This window comes from Choloepus didactylus, chromosome 16 (genome assembly GCF_015220235.1).
Source record: "Choloepus didactylus isolate mChoDid1 chromosome 16, mChoDid1.pri, whole genome shotgun sequence".
NCBI classification, from domain to species: Eukaryota; Metazoa; Chordata; class Mammalia; order Pilosa; family Megalonychidae; genus Choloepus; species Choloepus didactylus.
In genome coordinates this window covers 46866231-46886299 of record NC_051322.1, presented here as the reverse complement: position 1 = coordinate 46886299, position 20069 = coordinate 46866231, and the positions used below count along the sequence as shown (strand labels likewise).

Below are 20069 nucleotides of genomic sequence, written 5' to 3'. Positions count from 1 at the left end.
TACTGAAAGTACCTGCAAGGAATTCACAAGTTTAATAGGAAAAGGAAAAGGCAAAGAAAGAGACAGGAGTTCTATTTAAATTTTATTCTGTAAAATCTGCTCTGCATTGAATGGCTTCAGACAACTATGCATTGTGTGTTCTCATTTCGTTTCGCATAATATTTCTTTAAATCTCCTCTTTCCTGTCAATCTGTAACTTGCTATTTGTGGCTAGCATCTCTGTGTTGTTTCTTCCCTTGCTATTTTCTAGTTCTAGTTTGCTTTCTACAATCATCTCTAAAATAAAGGTATATAGATTCTCAGTGAGTTTGTGAGGCTTTCCTACATTGTATGTGTAATGCTTCAGGGTATAGATTCTGGCATTCATTTTACCTACTTAGTGTACTGTTTGGCTGCTTCCTAGTTCTTAAGTGTTTTCCAAATATTTAAGGTAGCCAAACAACTGTATATGTTTTGCTGAAGTAAACTTAGGTTTAGCAATTCTGTCTTCAGAAGATCAGACATAGCTGATTAATTTCTAGGTATTTAATGATGCATTTTTCAACAAGTGCAGGTTTGTGACATGCCTGATTAAATGCAGGGCAGTGATTGTGAAAGTGACTAACGTGGTCTCCTGTACGGATGAGAGTCACAGGCCTCTGGTCCTTCCCCATACAGTCCACCATATACCTAGTATTTCTAGAAAAGAGAGGATTGGGTCTGTCCATCATCATTCCAAGCTGGACTTAGAGTCAGGCCATTTGTTTCTCGCACTATGGGGATACTCCATTCTCTGTGGGCCAGCACAAGCCTCTCATAGCATTTCTCCTGCTGGACTCTAATTGTGCCCTTGTCTGTCTTTTATTCCTAGCTGTGAGGTCTTTAAGGGCAGGGTACCTAACACTCCTGGCACTTAGCAGATAATAAATATTTGTTGAGTAAATAATCTTCATTCTCCAGATGTTAATATGGTAGCACTTAGTGACATCTTTGGCTGGCAGTCAGAGTTAGACATTCCTTTTTATCATTACATTTTTTTATATAGTCATCCTCTTCATTAGAGTTTTAAATAAAAAAGAACATAATTTTGTGAGAGTTCCATTAAATATATGTATGCTCATGTTCTCCAGCATATTGTCTGTGAACGCGTGAGGTTATCCTGCTCTTGATTGTTTTTAAACACTGTGAAAGGCTCTGGTTTAAATTTGTAACTTGCAATTAAAAAATGTACCAATGACACTTTGGCAGAGCTGATGTGGGTATTTCAGTGTATTTACAAATATATATGATATTGTTACTGTATTTGACTGAGATGAAATTCTTGACATTTTATATTATCTTTTCCTCTTGTCAAGTGACATACATTAAATTACATGCTTTTCAATGTAGACATGATAAAAAGGGAACATATTTCTACATCCTATTCTATGTATCTCCTTCATGGTTTTGATGAAATTTGCAGTATAAGATTAAATTCTATTTAGAGAAGCCAGAGTGAAATAAGTACTTTCCTTGTGGTTTGTAAAATGATATGTGAATGTAATAAATTGACAAAGGACATATGGTGTTTGTTGAAAAAATTAATATGCTCATGGCATGATTTGTTTTTCCATAATTTTGTTTTTAATGAAAATACATTGGGTAAGTTTTACTTTCCTTCTCTATAAAAGGATAGAAGATTGTGTCAATATAATTATATTTTGGTCTATACATTTGCTTTACTGATTCTGAGTATTTTCAGGCTTCAGTTACTTTATGTTTATTGATTGTCAAAGGATTGATCACAGATAGCTGTTTGGAATGCTTCTCAGTTGATCAGGATCTTATAGTCAGTCAAATAGCCATACAGCTTGTAAAGAGAATTATAATGTACACATTCCAGTTTGCTGCTTTTTGTTGATGGATATTTGATTTCCTGTTTGGAGTCCTTAGCTAAACATTCCTTCTTCCTCAGGGAGTTAGGGTGCTACTGTGGAATATGATCTTGTCTGCAGTGGTTAAAAATAGTCCATAGAAAAAAGAGTAACTCAAGTTACCATGTCACTTTGGATGATTTGGGGTTTTGTCCTAATTCTGTCTTTCTGTTTTTTTATTTATTTATTTAGAAGTAATTCCTTACAAAGAGGACTGAAGGATCTTTGATGCCTGGGGATATGTTTTCTCTTCTTATGTACCTTTTAAAGTAATGCCTCCAAAGAAATGTGGGCTCTCTTACAGTGACATTTTCAGGGGCTTAAAGGTCACAGAAGTGAGGCTCGGATCACTTACCTCCGAGAGCCAAACAGGCATTCATCAGAGGTTTGGGGGATAATTTTGTAATGTGCTGGGCATTCTCATTACAAGATACCTGTCATTAATGTAGTGTGATCTGTGATATAGTTTTTTATATTATGTGGTAAATAGGTAAGTAGGTTTCTAATGGAGGTGAGGTGGTCATATAATAGACACCAGGGAAAAAGCCCCACAAAGTAAAAATCCTCTGTTGGGTTGGGGCTGGACAGTATTTATGAGGCACATTTTTACAATGTTATAGATGCCTTACTTATAAAATCTATATTAGAGTTCATCAATTATTTACAGAGCAGCAGCCTATAATTACATGCCACAGTAGGGATATTTTAAAAGTCTTATACACAGTGGTACTAAGAATAAGGACATGTTTTCAATTTTGTGGTGAGGAGCATGCAGCTGACAATCCTGGATTTTGCAGTTATTCTGGTATCAGTGAGAATTTTTTTATTCCGTCTAACAATTCGTGGAAGAAATTTGTTTTTAGTTACTTGTTTTAAGGCTTTTTATGTTTTTTTGTTTTACAGTCTCTCTTATGATATGCTGAAATTAGGGTCTCCACTTTGTATTGCGGTTTTTTAAAGATGTTGCATTTCTCTAGGGGGATAAAATGTCAGAAAATTCTATTACCATGTATAGTGACAAACAATAAAATTTCTTGGCGTTTCTCTTGGTGAGATTTACGTTTCTAATTAGTGCTATAGGAGATGGTTCTTTCTTGCTGCTGAAATGTTTTGTCTGGAGATAAGAAAGAAACACAAATAAATTGTTGCAAAATCAGTTCTTATCTCCAGACTCCATGTTGGTATCCTTCCTTTCATACTGAAATGGTGGTCTACTTTGTGTTGGGCTTCTTTAGAATTATAGTGCTAGCTCACAGTGTCTTCTCTGTCATTTGTTACATCTCATTCTCTCATTCTGTAAATGGTGTGCAAGGTCAGCTACTTAAAGAGGGGTGTAGGAGACAATGGGGGTTATTAAACAGTAACATTGGGCAATCTGCATGTATTTATGCATGTTTCTGGGTGTATGTGCATGAGTGTGTCTAAGCAAGTGCCTAGGATATTCTTGTAGCTCCTTAAGAGACCATTACTCAGACTGACTAGAAGTCTCAGTGTCATTTTTAACTCTTTTCTCCCTTACCCCATATCCAATAGGCCCTTGAGTAGTGTGGGTTCTATGTAAGTCCTTCTTTCCTTCTCCATATCCCCACTCTTCATCATTCTTCAAACACATAATTTCTTACTTGGGTTATTGCACTATTATTTGTGTTTGCTAAAGAAATGCAAACTGCCAGAATGCAATATACCAGTAATGTGTTGGCTTTTACAATGGGGATTTATTAGCATGCACAATTACAGTTCTAAGGCCATAAAATGTCCCAGTTAAGGCATCTACAGAACAATACCTTCTCTGAAGAAAGGCTGCTGGCATCCCGGACACCTCTGTCACATGGGAAGTCACATGGCCGGTGTCTGCTGTTCCTTCTTTCCCAGGTTTAGTTGCTTCCAGCTTCTGGTTTTAGTGGCTTCCTCTTCCAGCTTCTATGGGTCCTCTCTTAACTTCTCCTGGGCTTTTCTTTAAACTTCTCTGGTCTCTGTCTGTGTGTCCTTTCTCTTCTTATAAAGGACTCCAGAAGGGAGATTAAGATCCACCCTGAATGAGGTGGGCCACATCTCAGTTGAGACAACCTAATCAGAAGGTCCCACCTATGATAGGTCTGTACCCACAAGAATGGATTAAAAAATTTGGCCTTTTTTGGGGCAAATAACAGCTTCACACTACTACAACTATATTCTTATCTGATTTCTTTACCCCTAGTTTCCTCCCTTTTCAAATCCATTTTTTTCATCAGACCACCAATGTCATCTATTGCAGCACTCATTAATAGATGATCTATGATATTCCAGAATATATTCTACCCAGTCAGTTATGAATCAATAAATAATTGTCAGTTGATTGTTTGGTGACAGATGAAATCAGATATGGTACTTTTGTTATTTACCTTATATCTGGATAAGTGAAAGATATTCTGATAATGTAGGATGTATGAGGTTAATGGTGAAAGTATACTTATATCTTAACAATTAGGTAAGATTTTGATATTCTAATCAGGCCATTTCTATATATATTTGGTTCCCCCTGCCTAAAGTTTGGCCAGTGTTTGTTGGCATTCTGTTTTTATACAAAATATACTACTTTTAAATTAAATTATTGTGCCAGTTCGGTGTATTATGTCCCCCAAAATGCCATTGTCTTTGATGCAATCTTGTGTGGGCAGACATATTAGTGTTGATTAGATTTTGGAATCCTTTGAGTAGAGATGCACCCCCCACCCAACCATGGGTGATGACTCTGATTGGATAATTTCCATGGAGGTGTTACCCCACCCATTCAGGGTGGGTCTAAATTAAATCACTGGAGCCATATAAATGAACTGACAAACAGAAGGAACTCAGTGCAGCTGTGAGTGACATTTTGAAGAGGAGCTACAGCCAAGAGGGACACTTTGAAGAATGCACAGAAGCTGAGAGAGTAGCTGCAGGTGAGAGACAGTTTGAAGACGGCCGTTGAAAGCAGACTTTTGCTCCGGAGAAGCTAAGAGAGGGCAACCTCCACAAGAGCAATTGAGAGTGACATTTTTGAGGAACTGCAGCCTAGAGAGGAACGTCCTGGGAGAAAGCCGTTTTGAAACCAGAACTTGGAGCAGACGCTAGCCACATGCCTTCCCAGCTAACAGAGGTTTTCCGGATGCCATTGGCCATCCTCCAGTGAAGGTACTCGATTGCTGATGTGTTACGTTGGACACTTTTATGGCCTTAAGACTGTAACTGTGTAACCAAATAAACCCCCTTTTATAAAAGCCAATCCATCTCTGGTATTTTGCATTCTGGCAGTGTTAGCAAACTAGAACAATGATATATTTGTTGAATAAGTCATAATTTTTAGGTGAATATTACTGATTGTTTAAAAATAATTTTGTAATGTGACGTTTGGAAGTATAACGATCTAAAATTAAGCTTTTTTTATTTTTTACAAAACGAGTAGTTTTTTTCTAGTGACAAAATGATCAAAATAATTCATGAAGGGGGGGACAAGATTATATATTACTGCAGAAGCATTTCCTGAACTAAAAAGTAATTATTGGGGAAAAAAGTAATTATTGGAAACATTACACTATGGTCAGGTCCCAATGCCTCAGCACAATTCTGATCCTCAGAGACTTTGAGCAGCTTTTAAGGCTCTGCAGTCAAGCATCTGATAGTGTAGCCATAGTTGATCACTTGCTTTTGCCTGTGAAATTTCCCTCATTATATCTTGATTTGGAAACTAGAAGTAGAGCCCCATGAGGCATACATGAACTATGTTGTGTGTATGTGTATATGTGTGCATATGTGCATGTGTATCCTTTTGGTAGTTATCACATTGCTCCTTAAGAGACCATAAAATTGGATTGCTGAGTGGGAGGAGGCACTTTTCAGACAGAATGCCTCTCAGTCATGTAATGAGTTTGGAATGGGATTCTCTGTGGTTCCCAGAGAGTAGTCATATTATTACCAATTCAGAATTTGGAACTTTTTATTTCAAGAGTTCATGGCATTCTATAAGAATACTTCCAGGATTCTGAGTATCTGATTCATCTTGGATGATAGTCATAATGATATGCTTAGTAAAGTGCCATACTTCCATTTTTTGCATGCTTCTAATATCTGTTTTCATGTTATTCCTAACAAATAAATTAATGGAACACTTGGTTTAAGAAGATCCATGTTCAAGTATAATGTGTATCCTCATGTAACATAAATTGATAGGGATTTTATTTGAAGCCTTTGGTAACAATAACTGTGGGGACAGCATATAACCCTCAAGGCATCTGTGTCCAGTAAGATACGCAATTATAGCTCCGAAATGGCCATTGCTTAATAATACTTAAAAAAAAAATTCTGTTAGGATTTCTTTCTCCATTCTTCAAATAATTGAACTGGAAAGGTAATTTAGGTGATTCCAGCTTTTTCCAGATCTAGGTATAATTTACTCCAGAAAGTCTGAACACTATAAATATTTCAGTGAAGAAATAGAGCCAGAAATGGATATAAAATTGCATTACATGTGAGTCTAAGTCTCATAGACAGGTGAACATCTTTGGATAGGAATAGGCATTTAACTGGGGTGATTTTATTTAATTTTTTCTCATTGGTGCTTTTCTCTTCATTTTATTGCTTATACTCTTAATTGCCACATCCCTGCATGGTTTTAGCTTTGCTTCATTGTTTTGAGCTTGACAACATAATTCAAATGCAAAACAGTTGATATGCTGACATGGGGACTTCTTTTTATAGTTGATTTGTTTTCAGAAGGAATAAAAATTATGTTTTGTTGAGCCAGGTTTTCTATAAGTTACAGCATATAATTCTTAATACCTTTTAGTTTTTTTAGTACAACTAAGGACTATTTATCCTACTCTTCCCCATAGACCCACACAAAATCAAATTGGTAGTTGTTGATTGGAATTCTGCATGAAATTCCTGAGAGTATTCTATTAACTAACGTTGTTTTTAAACTTAACTTAAATTTACCTTATGGTCTGTGCTAGGTGCCACGTCAGACTTGTGTGCAGTCTCAGTCTGTTAATAATCACTTCCTGGGCAGGTTTGCAGTATTGAGATGTGTACTGTGCAAACTCGCATCAGGTGCTTAGTAGTCAAATTAGAGGATATTAAAATAAAATACGGTGGTGGAGATAGAGATATCATAAGATGTTAATTAATTAATTCCCTATTAAGTGCCTCCTCTCTGTTCCCTGGGTTAGATCCTGGGCGTGGTAAGGCATGATTCATTCCACAAACATTTATTAAGCACATGCTGTGTTCTTGAGACTATAGAAGGGGCTGGGGGTTAATAGAATAATACAATGTAGTCCCTGCTTCTCAGGATTTCACTCTGTGGCTCCAGACTATTCTTCTCTCCCAGTAATACACTATGTTATTGGATTAGATGTCTAACATCTCCTCTGTTTAGCTTGTCTAAATCCTAGTGCGTAATGTTTTCTTTTTAACCTTTCTTTAAAATTTAGGAATATCTAAATTCTCTCTTGGATTCTTCAGGAAATATATATATATATATATATATATATATATATATATATATATATATATATATATGATGTTTAGACATGTCAAGAAGTGTTGTCTTTCTATCACGAATATAAGCCCCTTAAGATAATTCACATCTTTCTATCCATTAATTTGCTTGGCATAGTGTTTATGCCAGGTTTTATTTACCATGTCAGGCTAATACAAAGATACAAGTAGGGGCTCTATGATAAAAAGAATACTTAACATTTATTGAGCATTTATGTATAATGGGCCCAATGCAAAGGACTTTTTATGAATTATCTTAAAAAATGAAACTTTGAAGTGAGTGGAAATATTAATTTTCCCGTTCTACAAATAAAGAAACTGAGGCTAACAAGGTGAAATAACTTGAGAAAGGTCATGCAGCTAGCAAGTAGCCAACCTGGGATTTAAGAGCCAAATGCTTTTAAACTTCTTAAATACTTGTAGCTTGAACCTCATAATAGTTTGATTAAAAAAAATATTGGATGTAAGCGTCTCTTAAAGTGAATGCTCTCCCTTCCTTTAAAGGAAAAGAAGCACCTTTTCTAGCTGACTGTTTTGTATCTTATTTTTGCCCACTGAGATCAAACTCTAGCCTGTAGACACTTTCAGCTTTCAACCTAATTGTAGGTAGGAATGAAGGGTGAATAAAACATTTCCATAACCAATCAAGATTTGGAGGATGCAGAGCCTCAGAAGAACCTAACTGTTGTGCTTGTCCAGTGTGAGGAGGATTACTTTGAGTAAAGATCTGGGCTGTTGGATATGAGTAAGACATGTTTTAAATGTAACTTCTATTACCATTTGCTCTCTATTTTAGAAGTTAATGTGGTAAGGGAAGGAAACAGACTGTGGTCAAAGAATCATTGCTAACAAAATTTAGTTAATCCAAAAGGCTGTTTTATTGGCGGTCGTTACCACAATTGTGGGAGCAACTGAATGAAAATAGATGGGACTGCTAAACCATGTTTAGGAGAGAGTCTAGAGGAAGGCTAAGTTATTAACATTGTTCTCCTTTAAAGAGATGCGTCTAGGGAAAGAAATGGAGACCCAAATGAAAATGTGAATCTAGTTCCAGAAGCAATATCTCTGTGTCATTTAGGACATTTTATTAAGAGGGAAATAATCAGAGATATTTTACTGTTTTTTTTGTTTGTTTTGTTTTTTGTTTTGTTTTGTTTTGTTTTGTTTGTGATCTGTATCAGAACCAGTCTTCCACCCACCTTCCTATCCTTTGTACTCCTATTGAGAGGTATAAAAACACCTCTCTTTCCTTTTCACTTTTATTTTCCACCTTTACAGAAGACGTATATAAAACTGTCAGGCACTGCATGTTCTCCTTCAGACCACTGCAGTTAGCCTGAATTCATGACTTTCTTCTCTAGCATGTCTGCATGAAATACAACAATTTGTGTAATGATTGTTATTCGATTTGTTGTTTAATTTGTGTTCATTGAAGGTGACCTGTGGGTTACTGAATATAGAAAAATGGCATTCAAGAAGATTTATTGGAACAGAATGTTGCCAGTGGGAGACTAAAGAATGGCTCAAATCTTAAATTCTGATGTGTTAGGATTAGCAAGGATCACTTTGGAATCCCCTGCCACCCCACCCCAAGCAATAAATACTGAATCAGGTACACAGGTAGTGCTATTTGGACTTAAAAAGTTTTACTGCTCACTTCTTTTTAATCCAATCTTAATATTCGAAATGTTAACCTGATTTTTGAGATTCAGTTTTATTTAATTTGTTCTTAGACACTGTCATTTTGAATCAGCCAATTCTAACTTGGGTTTGTGTAATAGGTACATTGGTATATTCCTCTCTCCTTTTTCTAAGTGAAAACAATGAGGAGTTGTGAAATAATGTCTGAAGTTTTTGTTTTTTTTTTTTTAGTATCTTGGTACAGATAAATATGTAAACTGTCAAATCCAGTTGTCCTGGCCCCCAGCTTCCAACTTTGTGGTCACCAAGCAAATTCCATTCCTTATTGAAAGTGTGCCTTTGTGATGGGAGAGCAGTGAACTGAGTAATTCATAAGAGCTTAAGAGTTATGTCCTTTGGTCAAGAAAAGGGCAGGACTAGTTTCCTCAATGGGCCATTTTCTGTTGTCATTACCATCCCACCTTTAAATTGTGCTTTTGAGAATTGATCTGAGAGTAAGTTTCATTTTTAAAACAGGATATTCAAAGCAGCTTCTGTATATCAGGATGTACTTTAAGATGTGAATGGAGTTTAACTCACAACTGTACATTTTATTTCTGGTAAGGGCTTTGCACGTTACGTAATCTTAAACTTTTATTTTACAGCCTAATATACTACAGTTAGAAAAGGTAAGTGAATTGTCCACCATAATAGAACTAGTCAACATTTGGCTCATGTTTAAAATTAGAAGAGGCTGATCATTTCAGAATTTTGAGAAGAACCGACAAAAGCCCAGTAGTAACTGTAGGCCAAACTGGATAAAGAAAACAAGATAAATGTTCTCTTCTAAGGGACATGTCTTTCAATTGTTTTTTTCCTGAAGTGATGGGTTTTCATTGATTCAGTCACCCTCTGTTACCTGATTTCATTTGCCTCCAATAGCCCATGTTTGTAAAACCTGACAGGAGTTAGGAGTTCCAGAAAGATTTTACTGACATTTAAACTTTAAATGGTGATCCAGAATTCTCCATTCTGGCCTCTTTGGTTCCTTGTGGCCATCAAGACCTTGCCCAGAGGAGGCTCTGAGAATAGAAGAGGCTGTGGCTGCCTGACTTTCTTGCTCTCTGGGCTGCTGTACGGAGGCCATGAGCTCATTAAGGCACAAAGCAGACAATGAAAACCTTACAGGAATAGAATGTTTTATTGAATATTCTTATGCCAGCTACTCTTTGAATTGCTTATAATGTGAGGATGAGGTAGGTGAAGGAAGGGAGAATAGATTGCCTGCAGATAGCTCTGTGCAAAGGGCCATCCAGCCCCCATTGTTTTCTTCTTTTCAGATTTTCCATTGGAGTTTTACAACTGATGCTATTTCTTTATTCAAGTTGTGGTAATATTTTTATGTTTTTTTTTTAATTAAAATTTCCTTCTGTTCCTTATAAAAATAGAATGGATAGCAATTAAATATTCAGTATAATTACAGTGTGAAAAGAAATGGAGTGGTCTGAAATGTCCAATAGGGAAATGAAAACGTTGTCAACTAATGTAAATCGACACCATCAATCTAGTTTTTGTTTATTGATTCTTTGTCTGGCATTACTAACTCATTTGGGTTTTCTTTATAATCAGATCTTTAGTATTCCAGTGCAGTATGGAATTTATGTAGTGATTATTTTGCTGATTAAATGAGGTTAAAACTCGATAAAATTTGAAACTCAAATTCTTTTTGCAACGAATTCATGGTATGTCATCTTATTCTTCATTTATAAAATGACAATATTGATTTCTACCATCTAAGGTTGATGTATAAATCAAATTTTAAAAACAGATTTGAAAGCCTGTTACAATTGTATGGTGCGGATTTTATTGAAGCCTTTAAAATTATTTTAAATATTTTCAGATGATTTTTCGTAGTCATTGCGAATTAAGGCCCAGTAAATTATTTGTGATTTTTATTTACTTTATAGCATAACCTATTGTATAAGCTAGTGTATCAGTTTATATGGGTATCCCAGGAACCTGATATGTAAGTGGCTTAATCAAACAGAAGTTCATTTCTCACATTATAATGTGAAGGTAAATTGTCCAGGAATGATGAGGTAGCTTTTCTCCACCAGGACACCTAGGTTGCTCTAGTCCTTCTGTCTTGCTGCTTTGCCAGCCCTAGGGTTTTGTCCTTATCCCCATGGTCTCAGGTAGCTGAGAAAACCTGTGTATCTAAGCAGCAGATAGAAGAAAGATCACCTGCAGTCAGTTCTAGAAGTTGAGTGCATCAGTTCTCCTTATGCCTCGTGATGTTCTTAGCTGAATAGCGAGGCTGGAAAGTGTAGGCTTTATTGCCAGAGTCAGGTTTCCAGCTAAAATATGAGGTCATAACTGTAGGGAGTAGTGGAAACTGGGAAACAACCACTAGCCTTTGCCATATGTGTTTTTTCACTTATTTTCATGCTTGGGTTTTTCTTTCTTTGGATCAAAGATGTATTATCTTTTTTAATACTTCAGAACACAATTACCTGTGTCCTTGACATAATACACACATTTCACCTATGTTCCGGTTGCTCAGGCTGTAAACCTTCACCATTTCTTACCCTCAACCCCCCACCTTCAAGGACCAGTTCAGATTCCATATACCACCTCATCCATGAAGAAATCTTCAATTCTTTAGCTTCAATCCACTGTTCTATCCTTGCTGTTCCATAGTATTTATACCATAATATGTATGTTCCTTTTGTTGTGATAGTTAATGCACTCTTTCAGATTTCCTCTTGTTTTAAGAGAATGGCCGTTTCCTTTATAAGTAGAGTTCCTGTCTCAGTGATCCTTCTCTTGCCAGTGGTGTTCTTCAGATAATAGGCCCATGGTATTTTCTGATTGAGTGAATAGAAATTTGAATTCTTGCTCTATTTCTACTTTTAACTGTATTATCCTGGCTAAGTCACTCAGTCTTTTTTTGTTATTTTTCCTTTTCCAGTAAACTGGGGAAAATTACAACTCTGCATCATAAGGCTGATGTAAAGATGAAATAATTTGGAAAAACTTGGAAAATGTGCTGTTAATTGTAAGATATTTGATTTATGAGATTTCTCTGTTTGCTGCTTTATTAGGAACTTGGGGAGAGTTAATCAAGATTGAATGAGTTAAGTCAAATTTGTGTTCTAATGTATTTTCAGAGCAGTTTTAGTGCATGAACTCTTTCAATAAGAAATATAAAATACTGTCTAAAACCTATTTTTTAATCTAAAATTTCATTGAGTCATTAGAAAATGGTTTCTAGTTAGTTTTTGCTCTTAATTCAGATTTCATGATAAGATTTGAGACTGAGGTCACTGGATGAAACAGAGCCTGAGTTTAATATGATATATGTCAGTGACTAATGTTTGGGACTTTAGAATCAGAGATTTTCCCAGTTTACAACATACAAATGAATAACTTTTCTTTTATTAAAGGAGATGCTCTTTGGGGATATTATTTGTAACTCAGAAATGATTTTTCTGTCTAGCTCTTACTATTCAGCCATTTTGGCCTTCTAAATGTACAATATTAATATAGTGTTTCTTCTGGTTTCCCACCCTCCAAACTTATATGTGTTAACATGTAGTGTCCTGAAAATACTTCCTGCTAAATATCTAACTGATAGTTTTTGTTTTTGTTTGTGGGGGATGGGGGGCGGGGGGAATAATGCCTTAAAGTACTATGTATTTGTGCTAGCACCAAATTTCTGCTTAAAATTTAGTTATAAAGCTCTGAATACACACAGTGAAATTTTGGAGGATAGACATTAGTAAACAGAACCACTTTGCTATCTCTTTGGAGGTCTACATTTAAACATTTAGGGAATAATTAATTCCTTGGAAAATCTATGGCATTATTTGTTTGCTTCTGTCATTGAGGTTACTCATAGTTTTGGCTTGCTTAATACTTACTGAATATTCATAATATGCTAAGAGTTTTCCATTGTACTGAAATAGTTTTGCTGCCTGTTAATCTAAATATAAGCTAGAATGTATTTTAGTTGTGCATAGCAATCTGATTTCCAAGATTCTTGTAAATTGCAAATATGCTCATGCCTTAGCTTCTGTTGGTTATTGCCGGCACTGTCACCCTAATACCTACTTACCATTTTAGATGCAGGTTGTTATCTCTTCTGGGAAGATTTCCTCAAGGTTTTTAGGCAGAAATTTGGTTTCTTCTTTTGTATTCTAAGGGAAATTTTTAATGTATCGTTATCACAGTTCTTTTTTATTGTATAGATATGTCTTTCTCCCAACTAAACTATGTATTCCAAAGTGGCTAATGACATGACTTATATTTGTACGTCTTGTATAGTTCCTAGATCATTGCTGGAGTCTTAGTAAATATTTAGTTGATTGAACATGCATTTCTTACGAATATTTTTAGCCAGCATTCATATAAGGAATGGTTTGAGAAGATTCTCAAGTACTGTCGCTACTATGCTCAGATTCTATCTCTCCTATGGTCAGATTCTCAGGTCAGGTTATGCAATGCAAGATCAATACATCAAACATGAGGACTTTAATTTTAGGAGGAAAAGCACTATATATAGCTAAGCACCATGTGGACTCCAATTTTGAACTAAGCAACCAAGTGGTCCATCCATTTCAGCATATTTTCTGAGTCTTTTCTTATGTGAGTCATTCAGTCTTTCTATTATCCCTAGTGAAGTACGTGTCACCTTAGTTAATGGGGAGTGTCCAGAAAAACAATGAATATTGTCTTTGATATAAATCTCAGGTTCACACCTGTCTAAAATGCTTCTGGATAGTTGGTATCAGTGGAATAGTTGACTTGGGAATCAAACTATATACTGAGTGGATAGGTGAGGCACTGCACCTAAGGACATTTCCAAGCTTTTCAATTTAGTACAGGTGATCATAACTGACAAGGATGGGATAGGTCTGGCCACTGGAGCAAGTGAAATGATTAGGAGGCAGAATTTTATTAACTTAAAATTAAATCATGTATGATGAGTAGGGTTATAGATAGCCATTTGCTGGATGTAAATAATTTTGGGTAAGTAAGCAGAAAAGAATGCTGCAGTGATTCAGCCTTTTTTTTTTCCTTTATTTTTACACATTCTGGAGATAGAGAAACTTGGTAAAATATTGTGGTGGAATTGCAAGTTTTAGTTTTCAGTATTAGATTAGTTTAGAAGAAAGGGTCAAGCAAGAGGAAATAGTCTTTAATCTTTATCTTGTTATAAAAGGCCCAATAAAATAAAGATAGTGAATTCTCTATTCACTCTGAGCAGTATTCTGTGTAGTGCCTATCTCTTTGTTTCTAAAAAGTCTGGTCATTAGAAAGTGAGTCTTTAAGTTGATATTTTTTAGTTGATTGAATTGTTCTTTCTCTTTAATGTATAATAAGTCTTGGGCTCCATTGATCATTTTTCATTGTTTTTACCATTTGAAGTTGTTATTCATTCAAAGGGTCTTGGCCCTGTCTCCATGCTAAGTGAGTGTAGTCAGTCTAGAACTGTTTGTACAGAGTCTGGCAGTGCAGTCAAGGTGGTGGTGGTTGGGATCATGTGAAAGTGGTGTCTACAGAGTGGGATTCAGGAGGAGGCAGGGCACATTTTGTACCATTGAGTAGAACATCAAGGGTTAATCCAGCATTGAGTTTTCCATCGCTTAAAAAAGCCAAGGCTTTTTTTTTTTTTTTCCTTAATTTCAAAATAGTTTGATCCTATATACCAAGTTTAGCACATTAGCCTTGGAAATCAATACTGTGGTTTTTCTTTCTTCCCTTCAGGACAAACTGTGTTCCATCTGGGACCTCCAACTACCTTACTAGGCACACCAATTCTTAATATGTTTTAAGTTTACATTCTACAGCCAAAAGGATCTTTCCTTGATGTATCATACTTTGCCCTTGAGAAGGCAATCTATATAGGGTGGGATTCAAGCAGCTGTAAATAAATAAATAAACAAACTAAATAGCAGAGTGGTTTGTGGGAGTTTTACTATATATACACATATATAATATTTTCCAGTCTGGTTTCAGACCTCGTCATGGCTTGGAGACAGCGTTGGTGTGTATGAAGGATCTTCCTCGAATGAAGGATTTGGGACAACTTTCCATGATGATTATATTAGAGCCTCAGCTGCTTTCGTGTTGGTCATGAGGTGATGCTGAACCGAATGCTTGAACTAGCAGGAGTGGCTGGGATTGCATTGGAGTGGTTCCGTTCATTCCTTCCGGGTAGGTACCAGTTAGTGGCAATGGGTGGCAATGGACATTGAGGCTTTCCCTTCTGGAACCCCGTAGTAGTCAATCCTTCCCCTGTTCATGTTCGGTGGGTATGAGAAGACAACTGGACACCTCAGGGCCAGGCAGTGTGATTTGAATGACTGTGTGGAAGGTTCTGAGAGTGATTCCCAGCTCGATGTTGCCCACAAACGTTATTTCTGTTTTGTCAGTGTGGACAGTGCAGACTAGAATCAAAACAGAAAAGTGTGATGTGTTGAGAAGTGAAAATTCAGGGAGGCCCTGGTCTACTTTCTTATTTCTCTGTCTGATTTACAGATTGTGTAAACTGTGGCCATATTTTGACCAATTTTGATGAGATTATCTAAACATGAAAACCTCATTTCAATATTGGATAGAAATGTTTTATTTTCCTTTCGTCTTCTTATCCAGAGCCTTCCTCCCCATGAACGTTGCCTGCATCTCCATGCTCTATCTTGCTGAAGTGGTAGTCTGCTTTTGTTCATTCTGTAGCTCATGGCTCATTCAAGCGCAAAGGAGCCTGACTACATTAATAAATATTCTTGAGGGTGATGGCTGATTTTTTCCAGTGAACATTTTGCTTTATCTTTACTGAAGGCTCTTCATTATTCTGATTCTGTTACACTAAGATGCAAATTGGCTTATACTTTTAAGGAGTTGTGCTGTGCTGCTTCTTCTCTTTAAACTGCTTGAGGATTTTAGGATTTTAGGATTTTACAGGGAATATGCTAGAGTTTCTTCACTTTTGAAGATATTCTTAGAAAGTTGGGACTTCTCCTTTACTGTGATTTGTTTATATAATATTATTTTAGTTATTTTCTTTTAGGGCAATGAAAAACTAGCTGAGTATAGAAAATGGAGGAAGTTTATTAGGTCCAAGAGTAGACTACAGGTAAAAAAGGAAAAGAAGAAGTACAGATGTATATATGCCTGTAAATATCATTAAAGCTGTCTGTTGAATGTCATTTTGGCAAAAGGGTAGAACTAACATTTGTGCAGAAACTCATCAGTGTCAGGCACTGATCCAAGAGTTTCTATTTTGTCACTCATTTAATCCCCACAGTAACATTGAGAAGTGGGTACTGTTTCTTCATTTTACTTATGAGGAAACTGATGCTTAAAAAAGTTACATATCTTGCCTAACTACACTCAGTTACAAGTGGAAGATCTGATATTTGAGGCTGATTCCAAAGTTCAATCTTTCTTTCCATTGCAATGGACTACAGGCAAATGTTAGACTTGAAGAGGGAGGCCCCATAGGAAAAGAAGAAAGTAAAAAACGACAAACAAGCAAACAAAAAAACCAACAGAGCAAACACAACAACAATAAAACAATCCATTAAGAGTCATGAACAAGCCAAAGAGGAAATGTGGAAAATATAGGAATATACTAGCCTAATGTTTGATTTGAGAAGTTCCAGAGTCTAAGCCAGCTTGATAAGCCAAGTGACAAAAAGAACAATTTTAGGATTATTAAACATTTACTGTTTGAGGGATGACCAGGCTCAGAATTTCAGATTTTATGTCTTTTGACATTTGTTCACTTTTTGTGCTAAAGATGAAGTTATGGTACCCCATGATGGATCCTAGGAAACTAAAAGGTTCAGTGCATTTAAGTGGAGATTGAGGTAGGTAGTAATTATCCAAAGAAAGATACCATATGAAGACAAATGACAGGAGTTTGCTGTTTATAAAAGCTTTTTTTATTTTTTCAAGTGTCTGCAAAATCTTTCCTACTGGAACTTTAGCTTACACTGCCTTTCATGGTGCTTCTGACTGGAAGATGTGGTGATGTGATTTTTTGTGTTCTGTTTAAATAGTAATTTGTTTGAGTTTTTATAAATAGTTGCTTTCATCTTTGACTAGATGAAGTGTGGATCAGTATAATTAGCATATATAATATTACTTGGACACTGTGTTTTGGTTTTATATTGATGAGTAGCTGTCTTCCAACACCAGAATATTCTTCTCATACCTAGTCAGAGAACATGGTTTCTGGGCTTATAAATGGACATTTTTCAATGGAACCAATAGAAAGAAACATATATTAATGTTGTTGTGGTTATTCTAACATGATATATACTGTTATTGTGTTAGTGGTACTTTAGAAACCAAACCAAAAAAAAAAAAAAAAGATTTTCAATTCAGTTGTCTCTTTTATCTCCCAGCAGCTTATGAAGTAACGCATTGATAGCTGAGAACACCTTAAGCTTTCCTGACTTAGCTTAGGTGATATATTGATTTCATGGAATTAGGTGGCAGGTACATCGAGGAACTATTTTCTGAAAGCTTTAAGTGGCAATTTAAAACCTCAGGAAAATTAATTCAAATTAAATGAATGGGTTGGAGTTGTGCTTACTTAAAAAGGATGTTTGCCAAATGGCCAGCAGCCATGATTTTTCAAGTTTTATTTTTTGAAACATTGAAAAATGAAGGAAGACTGAACATTTCTTCCATCTTTATGAAAACATAGTTCTCTATAATTTTAGTAGCCGTTCAATGATTTACCACTTAGTTAATTGATTAAATAGGGCCTGATGTTTAAAATAATTTTCCTGAACACACCGATTGGCACACCAATTCTTTTCTTTTCCACCCAGTTTACATTTACATATTGTTCTCCCAATTTGTAACTGGAGTTGTTCTCTGCAGGATCTCTGAGAACATTGATTTTCCTGTAAAATATTGTACAGGAAATCTTGTTTTGTCTAAATATGCATTTCTCCCCATGGGTCATCAAAATGCGCATTTTTTCCTAAGAAAGATGTCCGTAAAACAGTGGCAATGCATATATAACCTCTTAGTAGCATTGCTTTTAGAATTTATTAATATGTACATGTGTATAATTTTGTAGCTTTCAAAAACCATTAGCCTGAAACAGTATTAATTTATTTTCTTTTAACATGTATATTGATCTTAGCTATCTTAACCCTAACTTTCCTCTGTGGCCTGTTTGGAAGAGTGTTAATGCGGCTGGTAGCAAACACAAGCGTTTCTCCAACCCCTGCCTGCAACTGAGGACTCTGATGAATCATATTTCCCTGAGGGTGAAATTAAAACAAGAACTGGGTGTATTAGATTTCTTTCAGGCCTAGTGCCAGATTCTTTAAAACAAAAAACAAAAAACAGTGTTTTTACTGTTTGGGGAAGGGAATGCAACTTAAATTCACTACTATTTTTTTTTTATGCTTCCTTTCTCAAAGCATATTGTTTTCATAATAGGTCCTACCCTGAATTTAGACCTCTGGTGTATTAAAATTTCTTTCCATTGTATAAATACATCTCAGTTTTTCCAATGTGTTTCATATCATTTCAAATAACTATGTTTGAATTTCACAAAACCTTCATTTTGTAACAGAAAGCTCTGTTTATAAAGTATCTTTATATGATAACACTTTCAGTAGAAGAACACTGTTGAACACATTACCTTGAGAATGTAAGTAGACAAAGAAAGGGGAGCAGGAGAGAGAAGGAGAGAGGAAAGCTAAATTAAATGACATTTGTCCTATGCTATGAATGCCATCCTTAACAGAAGTGATTGGTTAGGTTATTGTTAAGTATTTCCTTTATAAAACATATAAAGGTAAAATTTTTCCCACAGCCAGCACAACTCTAAGAGGAATTCTTTTGACCTTCGACTGATAAAGGAATTTCAGATGAGTAGTACCAGAGTTTTCTGCTGAGAACAGGAAAGAGGATAATTCAGAAATGAAGTAACGGACAAGGGAACCTGCTTTTATTTTCTTTTGGAACCATAGAAAATCTTTAAAAATGATAAATGCTTATTGAACACATAATGAGCTAGTTGTGTTTCATGTTGAGGAAGACACATACCTAATGTGAATATTTAAATATAAAAAGTAAGCCATTGTAAAAAAAATTAGAAAAAAAACATTCCAATCAAACATTTAATTCTACCTTTGACAGTTGGATTTAAATGACTTTCACACTTAAAAGCTGTAAAATAAACCACAAAGGATTAGATGGACATAATTGACTACATAAAATTTTACATGTTTGCATATAAAAAACCAAAACATTAAGTGACCATTAAGGTATGGAGAAAATATTTTTGGTTAGTATGCTGGAGGTATTATATAAAGAGATAATTAGGCAACAAAAAAAGTGATGATCTTAGCAGCAACATGGTCAAATGGCATGAACAGAGGAGCTCCAAAGCATAAAATTAAGGCAAAAACAAATATGTAGAAAATGATAGAAATGCAAGTTAAAGTAACCATTCAAGATTGTTTTATAGCCTACGTAATAAATTAATCAAATCACTTCATGTACTTCACTCTTAATTCCAAATAATGTTCCCTGCTTATGTACTGCTGGTGAGAGTATAAACCAAAACAACTCACTTGAAAAGGCATTTGGCATTATTTGTAAAAGGTCATTAAATAATTTATATCTTGTGGCTTAATATTACCACTTCTGGAAACCTATCCTAAGAAAGTATTCTTAAATATAAGGAAAAAATGTTAGATGCACTAAGACACTCACATTGGTGTTTCTTCAGTTATAAATAAAGGGCACAATTTAAATGTCATTAGTGCAATCGGTGGTTCTCAAACTTGACTGTGCATTAGAATCAGTTGGAGATATTTAAGAAACTTCTGATGTTTGAGCCCCATCCAGATATTTTCATTTAATAGAGTGGAGTTGGCCCCAGACATTCCTATTTTTAAGAAATTCCCATAAAAATTCTTATATACAACCTGGTTGAAAACCTCTGAATTCAAACAAATTGACAGAATTTTTTAACTGTTAGATATGATATTGATGATGGTT

At 35.4% G+C, this 20069-nt stretch overlaps 1 protein-coding gene across 5 annotated transcripts in view; it reads left to right on the top strand.

Moving 5' to 3' along the window:
* Positions 1-20069, top strand: part of ASXL3 (ASXL transcriptional regulator 3) — a 174632-nt gene that overhangs the window by 40061 nt on the left and 114502 nt on the right. For 2 of the 5 annotated variants that reach the window (XM_037806046.1, XM_037806047.1), the window contains exon 3: positions 6310-6312. In XM_037806046.1, the coding sequence (XP_037661974.1) occupies positions 6310-6312 (3 nt within the window). Of the gene's footprint in view, positions 1-6309; positions 6313-14897; positions 15249-16036; positions 16040-20069 lie in introns of those variants that run through there. The other 3 variants (XM_037806048.1, XM_037806050.1, XM_037806049.1) reach the window with 3 other exon arrangements.